Raw genomic sequence first — 12,545 nt, 5'->3', positions numbered from 1 at the left:
CAATGACCATCAGTGGGACCCTTTGTGAGGTGCCTTGAGACGACATTGTTGTAAATAAGCGCCGTTTAACTAAATAATCTGAACTGAAACTATCTGTGTAGTTATGCTGCTATAGGCTTAGGCTGCTGGACGACATAACGACCACTTTCACCCTCTTCACTACATTCTCACACTGCTCTCCAGTTTTGCATTGTTTGCTGTTATTTCAGCTTTTAACTTTGTTCTCTCTATTCTCTTCCTAGAAGCTACACCTGGCCTGACTCTGTGTCTACTTGTGACACCTTTCTGGAGAGGGGCATCATCCGAGCTTCTGCTGGCAACAACTTAATGCTCACCCTCTACCAATGATCCATATAGCCCTGTCTTTTAGTGTTTAACCCTTTCTCTCTCCTAGACATGGAAATTGACTGAGCTTTTACTGTAACTAATTATATGTGCTCTCTTTCAGACTCTAACCTTGAAAACTGGCTCAGAGTTTATCTGTTCTTTCTTTCTAGGTGAAACGACTAAAGGAGCTACATCCATTAACATTTACTTTTCCTTCCCATAGAAAGTACTCCTGGATCAGTGCTTCTGTGTTCTTTTTGTGTCTCTGCTCTGTTCTCTCAAACCCCCAGTCGGTCGTGGCAGATGGCCGCTCACACTGAGCCTGGTTCTGCTGGAGGTTTCTTCCTGTTAAAAGGGAGTTTTTCCTCTCCGCTGTCGCTACATGCATGCTCAGTATGAGGGATTGCTGCAAAGTCAACGCCAGTGACTGTCCACTGTCTCTACATGCTCATCCGGCAGGAGGGAATGCTGCAAGTCACTGACTGGATGCAATCTGCTGGGTTTCCTTAGATAGAAAAACTTTTTATCCAATTTGAATAAAAAGCTAACTCCGACTTGAATAAAAAGCTAACTCCGACTGCACTGTTCAATTGTACCTGACTGTTGTGAAGTGCCTTGAGACAACGTGTTGTGAATTGGCGCTATATAAATAAAACTGAATTGAATTGAATGGATGGATGGATGGATGGATGGATGGATGACAACATTAAACAGATGTTGCACACTTTTGTCTGATAACTTTCACAAAGACGCTCACCAGTACAATTCCTCTCATCCGAGTCCAGAGCATACCCGTTATCACAGCGACAACGGAAACTGCCGATGGTGTTTCTGCACTTCCCATTAGAGCACAGGGTGTTTATCATCCTGCATTCATTTATGTCTGAAGTATAAAGCAGAAGAAGACACTGGTTAGAGTTAAACTAAGGGGACTTTTTAGGTTAGAGTCTACAAACAGTGCAATACCTTTGAGGAAGGGTCTGCCATTGATGAAGTCCCCTCTGTGCGAGAAGCCTGGGCCCCGAGGACATAGCTGGTTAAATTCTGGTGTACCCTGTTCTGGACATTCATCACATTCAGGGCCCCAGGCAACGCCAACTGAGCAGCAGCAGGCATCCACCCTGTGTTTCCCTGATATAGGTGTCCCACAGCGGTCATCGTCGTGAGTAAGGTAGCAGTGCTCTGTACGCAGGTCTTTTAATCATAGAAGCATTGTTAATATGCATTAGATATCTGAATTTAAACTAGCATACATCACTGAGTGACAAAAAGAAATGTTTACCAATGCACATCCTTCCACTGATGTCAACAGTCATTCCTGGAGGGCACTGGCAGAAAAAGGAGCCCTGTGTGTTGACACACTTGCCATTAATGCACACACCCGGAAACACTTGACATTCGTCCACGTCTGAGAGTCAGCCGAGAGAAATGAAAGCAACAACCAGAGCAAGGTTAGTCCTTCACATTGCTCAAATAAAAGGTGAAGGCACAATGTCCTGCATCATGAAGTCCTCACAGCAGCCCATTACCTTCACAGTTATTTCCTCTGACTCTGGCAAAGCCTTTACCACAGATTGGATCTGAGGAAAGTAAGGGACAAAATACAATAACAGTTAGTGGGGGTATCTGATAAAAACTAATAGAAAGAGGGCATTACAGGTTGATGAAGCTAATGTTCAGCTAATAAAAGTAACCATCCTGCTCACTATGTGTGGGGGTTAAGATAAACTCAGGTTATCATCCAGCTTTGCTTGTCCAAGTTACAATTCTGGGGAAATTTGTTCCATAGGCTGAAAATGAAGGAACCAACTTAATTAATTTACAGCAATTATTTGTAAATAATAATGCATTAACTAATAACTAATGCATTGTTAATTAAAATACAGTGATTATCCTGACATACTTTTTTGATGTTAAACCTGGAAATATAAAAAGATCATTCAGTTACTCAATTGTTACCATATTATTACAACTTAATTACAGTATATCTAATTTAATATGGAATAATTTTGATAAAGAAAATATATCACCTAGTTTTTTTATTAATTCAATTTAATTTAAGTTAGTGTATTTAGATAAAATTTAATTATTAATACTAAGCTATTATTCCATGTTTTACTCAGGATGCCAAAAATTGTGGAGGGTGCAATATATAGTAATATTAGATAATAACGATTAGCCCACATGTCTAACAGACAGATTATAAGAAACCAAATTTCTTAACTGGCATGACAGATGCTTTCCTTACACAGATCTAAAAATTTACATGTAATGTAACAGAATTGGCAAAAATGTATCTAAAAATCTATTTCCTGCTGCACATGAAACACTTAATATCTTAACATTACAGAAACCCGTGATCACCTTTTTCACATTTAGCACAGGGACTGTTCCAGGCTTCTCCCAGTGTGGCGCAGCAGTGCGATTTGAGAGTAGCTCCATTGATGTTGACTTCACAGCGATTGTTGACTATCTTCAGCCAGCAGGTGCTCTTCGTCGTCTCTGTTTCATAAAGTAAAATCTGACTGTAAATAACAATGCTCTTCAGAATGACGTAAAGTGGCTTCAAATCTGTGATGCCATGTTTTAATCAGTTGTCAAGGTAAATTTTTGTCCAAATTTAAATATGAAGACATTCTCACAAAAAAGCTTGGGAAAAATGCTTTAACTTGGAGAAAAAAGTGCATATGATTCCTTTAAAGTTGTGATCATGGTGTTGAAAGAAAACATGAATTTTGTTTACCAATGCACTCCAGTCCAGTGTTGTCCAAGGTGCTGCCTACTGAACATAAACACACAAAGGACCCTTTGCTGTTCTTGCACCCTCCATTAATACAGGGGCTGGATTCACACTCGTCCACATCTGTGTGCACAAACAGATTTTCCCCTTAAATACACGGTCATAAACAGAAAGTGAATATATAGCGATGCATTGAAGGAATAAGCATTTGTCTGACCTTCGCAGACATCCGTTTTAGGGTCAAAGCGATATCCTTTTGGACACTGACAGGTGAAACTCCCGGGAGTGTTCCTGCACAGGCCATTGTCACAATGCCGACTGTTTATTTGACACTCATCAATATCTAAAAGAAAAACAAATAGATACAATCAATTTCCTCATCCTGGCTTCTGTTAACATTTTCTTCCATTTAATTATACTGAAGCTCACCTACCAATACAGTTTTTGCCTGTGTTGTCCACTTCAAAGCCTATATTGCAGGTGCATTTGTATGTCCTCAACATATTCTCACAAACTCCATTCTGACAGATATCAGGGTCGAGGGCACATTCGTTTATATCTGAAAAGTCAAAGAACCTGGTGAACATGTGAGTAAAACGATCAGATCAAAAACCACTTTCAACTGACTCAGCACTGTCCTTTTGACATGTAGTTGCTGTTTGTTTAACCAGGACAACAGTTATGGTTGAATCCAGGGTAAATCTCCTTACCTCTCCCATCGCCTGTTATGCCAGGACCACTGGGGCACAGAGCCAGAAACTCAGCTGCAACAAAACACAACACACTTTGGTTGAAGAAAACCAAGAACTAACAACAGCTAATAAAGCATAACTTTTACCAAAGTTTGAGAAAATGTTTGTACGTTTAATACCATGTCATTTTACATTTACCTACATTCTACTTTTGATTCAATGTATCTAAACCACCTTTTATGTGGTGTTCCTCTGGTATCCTTTTATTTAAACTCTTTAACTGGCAGGACTAATGAGAAGCAACTGAATGAATGATGTTGCTGTGTATGCCTTGTGTTTTACCACTCCTAACTGAGACTTCACGACCTGAAGAAATGTCATTTAGGCAATCTAAGCAGGTGATTTGAGGTTCAGACTAAGCTAAACTGTACTCATCTCGTACTCGTCTTCTGCTTCATCTGGGACCGGGTCACGGGGGCAGCAGACTCAGTAGAGACACCCAGACTTCCCTGTCCCCAGACACCTCCTCCGGCTCCTCCGGGGGAGTCCAAGGCGTTCCTAGGCCAGCCTAGAGACATAGTCCCTCCAGCGTTTCATAGGCTGTTCCCTGGGCCTCCTCCCGGTGGAACGTGCCTGGAACACCTTCCGAGGAAGCCGTCCAGGAGGCATCTGGTATAGATGTCCAAGCCACCTCAACTGGCTCCTCTTGATGTGGAGGGGCAGCTGCTCTACTCTGAGCTCCTCCCGGATGGCCGAGCCCCCCACCCTATCTCTAAGGGAGTGCCCGGCCACCCTACGGAGGAAGCTCATTTCACTGCAGCAGCCGCACCAATCCATCTGTCGATCTCCCGCTCCATTCCCCCCTCACTCGTGAATAAGACCTCAAGATACTTGAACTCCTCCACTTGAGGCAGGAACTCCCCTCCAACCTGAAGAGGACAAGCCAGTCAAAAACCATGGCCTCGGACTTGGAGGAGCTGATCTTCATCCCAGCTGCTTCACACTCTGCTGTGAACCACCCCAGTGTATGCTGTAGATCTTGGCTAGAGGGGGCCAGCAGGACTATGTCATCTGCAAAAAGAAGAGACAAAATCCATGGTCCCCAAACCAGACCCCCTCCGACCCTTGGCTGCACCTAGAAATCCTGTTCATAAAAGTTATGAACAGGACAGGTGACAAAGGGCAGCTCTGCCGGAGTCCAACATGCACCGGGAACAGGCCCGACATGTGCAAGCAATGCGGACCAAACCCCTGCTCCACTAGTGCAGAGACCAGAGGCCTCTAATAAAGGGCCCCACTCCTGGAGTGGGACTCCGTACTCCTGGAGCAACCCCCACAGGGCACCACGAGGGACACAGTTGAATGCCTTCTCCAGGTCCATGACTTCAGCCTGGGTGATGAAAGAGTCCAACCCCGAGTCGGCAGCTGCCGCTTCCACGAGGGAATGCGTGATGGCAGGATTTAAGAGATCCTCAAAGTACTCATTCCACCGCCCGATAATGTCCCCAGTTGAGGTCTGCAGCTCCCCACCACCACTGTAAATAGTGTTGGCGAAGCGCTGCTTCCCCCCTCCTGGCGCCTGACGGTTTGCCAGAATCGCTTCGAGGCCAACCGGTAGTCCTTCTCCATGGCCTCGCTGAACTCCTCCCAGGCCCAAGTTTCTACCTCTGCTACAGCCTGGGCCGCAGCACACTTGGCCTGACGGTACCTGTCAGCCGCCTCAGGAGTCCCGCAAGACAACCACAGCGGATAGGACTCCTTCTTCAGCTTGACAGCATTCCTTAATGCCGGTGTCCACCACTGGGTTCGGGGACTGCCGTCGCAACAGGCACTGCAGACCTCACGGCCACAGCTACGGGTGGCAGCATCGACAATAGACGCAGAAAACATGGTCCACTCAGACTCTGTCTCCAACCTCCACCGGAATCTGGTCAAAGCTCTCCCGAAGGAGGAAGTTGAATACATCCCTGGCTGAGGGCACCGCCAAAAGTTCCCAGCAGACCCTCACTATGTGCTTGGACCTTCCAAATCTGTTTGGCTTTCTCCTCTTCCAGCAGATCCAACTCACCACCAGGTGGTGATCAGTGGACAGCTCAGCCCCTCTCTTCACCCGAGCATCCAAAACAGGCGGCCAAAGGTCTGAAGACATGACAACAATGTCGATCATCGACCTCCTGCCTAGGGTGTCCTGGTGTCAAGTGCACTGATGAACACCCTTATGCTTGAACATGGTGATCATTAAGGACAATCCGTGACTAGGAAAAAAGTCCAACAATAAAACACCACTCGAATTCAGATCAGGGAGACCATTCCTCCCAATTGTGCCTCTCCAGGTGTCACAGTCGTTTCCCACATAGGCATTGAAGTCCCCCAGCAGAATAACAAAGTCCCCAGGAGGGGCACTATGCAGCACCCCCAACAGGGATGCCAAGAAGGCCGGGTACTCTGCACTACCACTCGGCTCGTAGGCCGAAACGACAGTCAGAGGTCCCCTACTCGAAGGCACAGGGTTGCGACCCTCTCATCCACTGGAGTAAACCCAAACACGAGACGGCTGAGCTGGGGGGCAACAAGAAAACCCACCCCAGCTCGCCGCCTCTCCCCGCGGGCCACTCCAAAGTAGAAGAGAGTCCAGCCTCTCTCAATGAGCTGGGTTCCAGAGCCCACGCAGTGCGTGGAGGTGAGTCCGACTATTTATAGTCGATATCTCTCGACCTCCTGCACAAGCTCAGGCTACTTACCCCCCGGCAAGGTGATATTCCACGCCCCTAGAGCCAGCCTAAGAATCGGGAGATCGGGCCGTCGGGGTCTCCACCTTCGTCCGCTGCCCAATCCTCTTTGCACCGGTCCCTCATGGTTCCCCCTGCAGGTGGTGGGCCCACTGTGGTATGGCCTTGCGTCTCTCGTTCGGGCTTGGCCGGCTGGGTCCCACGAGGAGCAACCCGGCCACCAGGCGCTCTTACCTAGTTTAGCTAAGTTTCTGCTTACTTAAGCCTAGTTAAAAAAATTTTAAATTATTTCAAATTAAAAATCTATAAGGACCACAAACACGTCTGTAAATAATGCAACTATGCCAAAAAAGCATTGATTTAATAGAAATAAACCAATTGTCCCCCCTCTTTAGTAGTGACATTGTGGTAATAATAACAATGGTTAGAAAACGACTATTGTTATTTTTCTAAGATGAAAAATTTAGGGAATGTAAACATGTATATAAACAGACAGACAGACAGATAGACAGATCATTTAGGAATTGTTTAATTGGATTTTTAACAAGACAATGGTCACTAAGGAGTGTTTCAGCTGTTAATATAATTAAGCGGCTCTGATATGAGTAAAGTTGAAAGCACTGATAGAAAAGTAGGGTATTAAATAGTACCGGAGCTTTCTGGTGGGCAGGGTTGGCAGGGCTCTCCATAGGCGTACCCCGTGCTGGCACAGCAGCACTCTGACTTGGTCACAGCTCCAAATAAAGGACGAACACATTTCCCTCGCTTGTAGTCACCATAACAAGAACTGCGCATATGCGTGTCTGTTTTTTTTTGGGGGGGGAAACATAACAGCATGTGTATGAGAAACCAAAATGAGGAAAGAGATCTCAAAAGTGGTTGAAAATAGACAAACACAAGTGAACATTTAGCAACTACAATAAACATCCACACTAGCAAAAACAAATGGCTGTTCTATCCGTACTCTCCAGGGATTTAAGGCATTCTCCTGCACTGATATCATCCCTATGAGTACCCACCCAGAGAACAACAGCATTTCAACACATCTCAAAAATAATAACGCAGTATCATTTTGGGAAATGCTGGAATGTTGAAAATGCACATGCACAAAAATATTTAGTTTTCAATAAACACAAGACACAAAGAGACACAAAAACATGAATCAACACTGCACAACCAACTGTATTGAGGTTTCCTTGTCTAATTAAATAACTATAATATTGAAGCAAAAGAATGTTCACAAATTTTATGATGCATTAATTTTAGTGGGGAAAGACAGAAACACTTGAGCAGATCTGCTTTCATGTCTCTGATGTTTTTTGAAAAGTTGTTGGTGGATGTGGGAAAATAACCATTCAATGAGAGGCAGAACTCTGAACGGGTTGTAGGAGTTTAAATATTTATTTCAGTCAGGGACATGAAATTCGATTTGTTGGATGTCAGAATCAGCAGGCGACCATTTATTTATTTGCCCACTGTATTAACCTGAGAACCTAAATTTTCCAAATGTTTTATTTTATATCTTAGGTTTTATACTTTATTGCTATTTTGTCTTATGTTATTCTACTTTTGTTCTATTAAAATGCACATGCTACACCAGGTCAAATCCCTTGCATGTGAAAATGTACTTGGCAATAAATATCAATTCTGATTCTGATCAAATCAAATTTAACAAATAAAATACATCCATTTATGGCCGCAACCTTCACAGCAAAACCTGTTTACTTGTTACATGTACTGACATAAATGAATCTGGTTCTGGAAACAGAGCAAAATGTAAAATCCAGTGTTAGAAAATACAGACAATTAAAATATTGATACATCTGAAAACGTCAGCAGTGACTAAATAGCAACTAAAACAACTGTGGAAATAAACAAAACACTAACAGACAAACATTTATTCATCCCATTTGACTATAAAAGTAAGATGTATTAGGGAAATGACTTCAGGAATAGGGCTGCACGGTAGAAATGTTTTTAGAACTGTTGTCTTGTAACAACAAGGTGAGGGCTTAAAATCCCAGCCAGTGTCTTCTATACACCAAACTTGCATGTTATCCCTGTCCAGGTGTAAAGCATAGGAGTGGTTCTGTGATGGTATTTTATGACATCTGCCTTTGTTACTGAATGCTCACAGTAATGGAAACACTATTTCTAATGACAATCTATGAGGTTTGGAGGATCCTTTCTTCCCAGTGGTCATGCCAGGTGTCCGGAGTCACACAGTTTTTCATTGGTTAAAACTTCTAAATGTCCTTCGAAGAGAACTGGAAACAATGCAAATTCTTGCAAATATGCAAAGGCGAATCAAACATTACTTGGCTTTACATGTACCAGAGGTACAACTGAATACAAAAAGGAAACCAAATAATCATCTGAGATGGTGCAAGAGAAGATGGTGAGAAGAAAGTAGTGCCAGATTTCTGCTTGCCATATTTTTTTCAATTAAGGAAACAAATCATCTCTCCAGTCAAAACCTCTAGTATGTTAACTCACCAACACAGACTCGTCCATCCAGACCCACCGCCATCCCAGCCATACACTCGCAGCGGAACGATCCCTCTGTGTTGACGCAGTGTCCGTTCATACACATGCCTGGAGTTTCACACTCATCGATGTCTACAAACAGAAACAAAAGATTTACTTGCTTCAGTTTTCTCTCTACAAAACAGAAAATGTTCATGTAAGTGAACAGAATAGCTTTGTTTGGAAGCATTGGGGGACAGCCAGACTTTACTGAGAAACAATGAGCCCCCCAGGACCCCTTTAAGGTACCGGTACACATAAGCACACTTCTCCCACACTCTGGCTCTGTGTTTATTTATCTAATATGACTTAATGCATTCAATGTCTCTGAGATCAAATGTTTGCACGTGGGTTTAACCCTGAAAAGATAGTTTTGATGTAAGAATGTTTTACATTTATCTACAGTGCATGTGAATGTAATTTTCTGCATCTGATGTCAAGTAAAACTAATAGATCTGTTGAAGGAATTCTATAATAATTTTGTTGTTTCTATCTTAGGAAAAAGCCAAATGTCGTTTCTCATTGCTCCAAATGGGTTGAGATAGACTGTTAGTTAGACAGAAATAGGCGGATCCCGACTACCAACATGTCCTGCTGGCCTGTCAGAAAACAAAAATGGGTTTTTCCAAAGCATTTAAGGGTGATTTTTTTACCCCATCTGTTCAGACTCACTTAACTAAAGCAATAAAATGCCAGAGAGCTAGCCACCCAGCAAACTACATTAAACATTAAACGCAAAACAACGCTGAACATTAAACCATCTATCCAACACACCTATACACATGCGCCCGCTGGTGTCCAGCAGATACCCAGGTTTGCAGATGCATTTGAAGCTGCCGTCTTCATTGATGCACAGTCCGTTAAGGCACATGTTTCTAATCAGACACTCGTCCTGGTCTGTGAAAAAACAGAAAGTAATGTCAGGTTGTTAGCAAAGCTTCAAGTCTGTGCTCCATCCATCCATCCATGCACCCATCCATCCGTCCATCCATCCGAGTCTTAGGGAACTGTTGCCTATCTCCAGGATTTGACCTAACAACTGTTCCACTATATGGCTTTACATATTTTCTGGACAATGTGATCATTACCAAACTTGCTTCCTTGGTTTAATACTTTTAATGTAAGACATCTAAAAGATGTAAAATAATAAATTTAATAAAAAGTTCTTAAAACTTCCTTCAGTAGCTTATAGAACCTTGAAACTTCCACATTTAGTAATCTTTTTCGTGAATACAGCTATATAATAATAATGTGTGTAATTAGTTCAGAGGGCAAAATAGTTGAAGATCAGAGGGTACTATAGCTGAACCAATAAGCCAGACTGGAAGGGTTGTCATTCGAGATGCATAATGAAATTGGTCTGTGACCGGAATATGCTAATTTTCTGAGATCTTTTCCTGATCTGTAAATACACCATATTTACGTTTTTATTACTGTGTGCTGACAGCAGCAATCCTTGGTGTGGCGGGTGTTACTGTCCAGAAAAGACTCTGGGTTAGCTGATTTTTTTTATGAGTGAGCCGTTTAAAAATAGAGATAGGGGAAACACAGATGTAAGAAGCTATTCAAAGGAAACTATTTTCTATGACATGTTGAGACATGTCTGTGGTTCATTTAGGAAGTTGGAGAGTGAAAGAGACCAAGACTTTCAGCAGATAACAGGAAGCCTAAATAGAATACAAGTTGCAAAGTTACTCTGTTTTATCCTTTGGAGTTTTCAACCTCTGTCTGCAATTGAAAATGTTAGATTGAGAAATGCTGCATTTTGGAAATTTTAGAGTTAAGGTAAGGGTCATAATTTTGTAAGGAATATGTACAGAGACTATTTAGGTAATGCTAACCATACTAAACTTGCTAATCGCTACTGCTAAACACTGTAATTATTTTTCTATTTTTAAAGAACAGTAAAGCCATGTTTTACAGCAACTACTCTTTCACACGGTGTGATGTCACCTCTGCTCCTAATATAAAAAATTAATGATTGCTGACGTCGTAACAAGGTATTTAAAAAGTTGGATGTTGTTCTTATATCTTGTAGTTCTTGTAGAAAAATTGGAATCAGTTATATTACTATAAATGAGTCAACTCCTACTAATTATTTAACTTTTCACATACCTCAAAATACTGGGCGATTATGAGGAGTAGCAACCATCTTTCAGTCCGATTTATTGATTGGTCCCAGACCAATCAATAGCTACAACACTTTTGAATATTTAATCCTTAGTTTTCCTCATCCAAATTGCAAAGCACTAAAGCCACTTCTGTTTGTTGTTTTGTACCGTCCACCAGGCCCTTACTCTCAATTTTTAGATCAGTTTTCAGACCTTTTATCTGATTTAGTGTTAAATACAGATAAGGTTGTTATAGTGGGGGATTTTAACATTCATGCTGATACTGAAATGATAGCCTAAATATAGCGTTTAATGCTATCTTAGACTCAATTGGCTTTGCTCAAAACGTTAACAAACCTACCCACCTTTGTCTTCATTCTCTGGACCTTGTGCTGACATATGGCATTGAGCGTAAAGAAATAACAATCGTTTCTCATAACCCTGTCCAGTCTGACCATTTTTTTAATAACCTTTGAGTTTAATTTAACTTCACACCTGAAAGAAAATTTCATTATAGTAGATCATTATCAGACAATGCTGTAACAACCTTCAAAGAATCTGTTCCACTTTTGATTTCCTCATTATCACAGAAAAGCACAGTGGAGGGCAATAATTTTGTTTTTTCCCCTTCACAAATTGATTCTCTTGTTCATTGATTCTCTTGTTCATAGTGTTACTTCATTGCATGATGCATTAGAAAAAGAAGGTAATTATTCATAGAATAATTATTCCCTGGTTTAATTCAGAGCTGCGTACTTTAAAGCACAATGTTAAAAAATTGGAGAGAAAATGGCGCTCTACACACCTAGAGGATTCCTACTTAATCTGGAAAAATAGCCTACTGTTGTATAAAAAGACACTTCATCAAGCCAGAACAGCTTATTTCAAGAATAATCCTAGGTTTCTCTTTAGTACAGTTGCTAAACTTACACAGAGTCATAGCTCTGTTGAGCCATCCATTATCTTAGCTCTCAGTAGTCATGACTTTATGGGAATCTTTTTAAATAAAACTGATTCTATTTAAAATAAAATCATTGACATACTCCCGAAGATGATTACTTCATTCTCAGCAATCGAGACAACATTGGAAGTAACTGTAGAACCTGATCTGTGTTTGGGATGTTTTGATCTTGTGGAGCTTCCTGAGTTATCACAAATATTAGCTTCATCCAAACCTTCAACTTGTATGTTAGACCCAATCCCAACCAAATTATTTAAGGAAATGTTCCCTCTGATTACCAGCCCCATTTTAGATATGATTAATGTATCCTTAGTAAAATGATATGTACCACAGGCTTTTAAGGTAGCTGTAATTAAACCTAAGAACTGTTGGGACCCACAGCCATGGATTTCAACATTAAACTGCGGTACAAACTTTTCTGGAACTTTAAAAATAAATTGCATTAACCTACTTCCGGTA

General features: G+C 41.8%; 1 protein-coding gene across 1 annotated transcript in view; it reads right to left on the bottom strand.

Moving 5' to 3' along the window:
• fbn1 (fibrillin 1) overlaps window positions 1-12,545 on the bottom strand; it is a 101,161-nt gene that overhangs the window by 54,900 nt on the left and 33,716 nt on the right. Inside the window, exons 15-26 of the mRNA XM_047362738.1 lie at window positions 9,789-9,911; window positions 8,985-9,107; window positions 7,139-7,291; window positions 3,778-3,831; window positions 3,501-3,626; window positions 3,285-3,410; window positions 3,071-3,190; window positions 2,692-2,829; window positions 1,857-1,907; window positions 1,610-1,735; window positions 1,294-1,521; window positions 1,085-1,210 (exon numbers count right to left, since the gene is read on the bottom strand). Of these exons, the coding sequence (XP_047218694.1) occupies window positions 1,085-1,210; window positions 1,294-1,521; window positions 1,610-1,735; window positions 1,857-1,907; window positions 2,692-2,829; window positions 3,071-3,190; window positions 3,285-3,410; window positions 3,501-3,626; window positions 3,778-3,831; window positions 7,139-7,291; window positions 8,985-9,107; window positions 9,789-9,911 (1,494 nt within the window). The remainder of the gene's footprint in view (window positions 1-1,084; window positions 1,211-1,293; window positions 1,522-1,609; window positions 1,736-1,856; window positions 1,908-2,691; window positions 2,830-3,070; window positions 3,191-3,284; window positions 3,411-3,500; window positions 3,627-3,777; window positions 3,832-7,138; window positions 7,292-8,984; window positions 9,108-9,788; window positions 9,912-12,545) is intronic.

This window comes from Girardinichthys multiradiatus, chromosome 4, assembly GCF_021462225.1.
Source record: "Girardinichthys multiradiatus isolate DD_20200921_A chromosome 4, DD_fGirMul_XY1, whole genome shotgun sequence".
Lineage (NCBI taxonomy): Eukaryota > Metazoa > Chordata > Actinopteri > Cyprinodontiformes > Goodeidae > Girardinichthys > Girardinichthys multiradiatus.
This window is presented reverse-complemented; position numbering and strand designations above follow the sequence as displayed.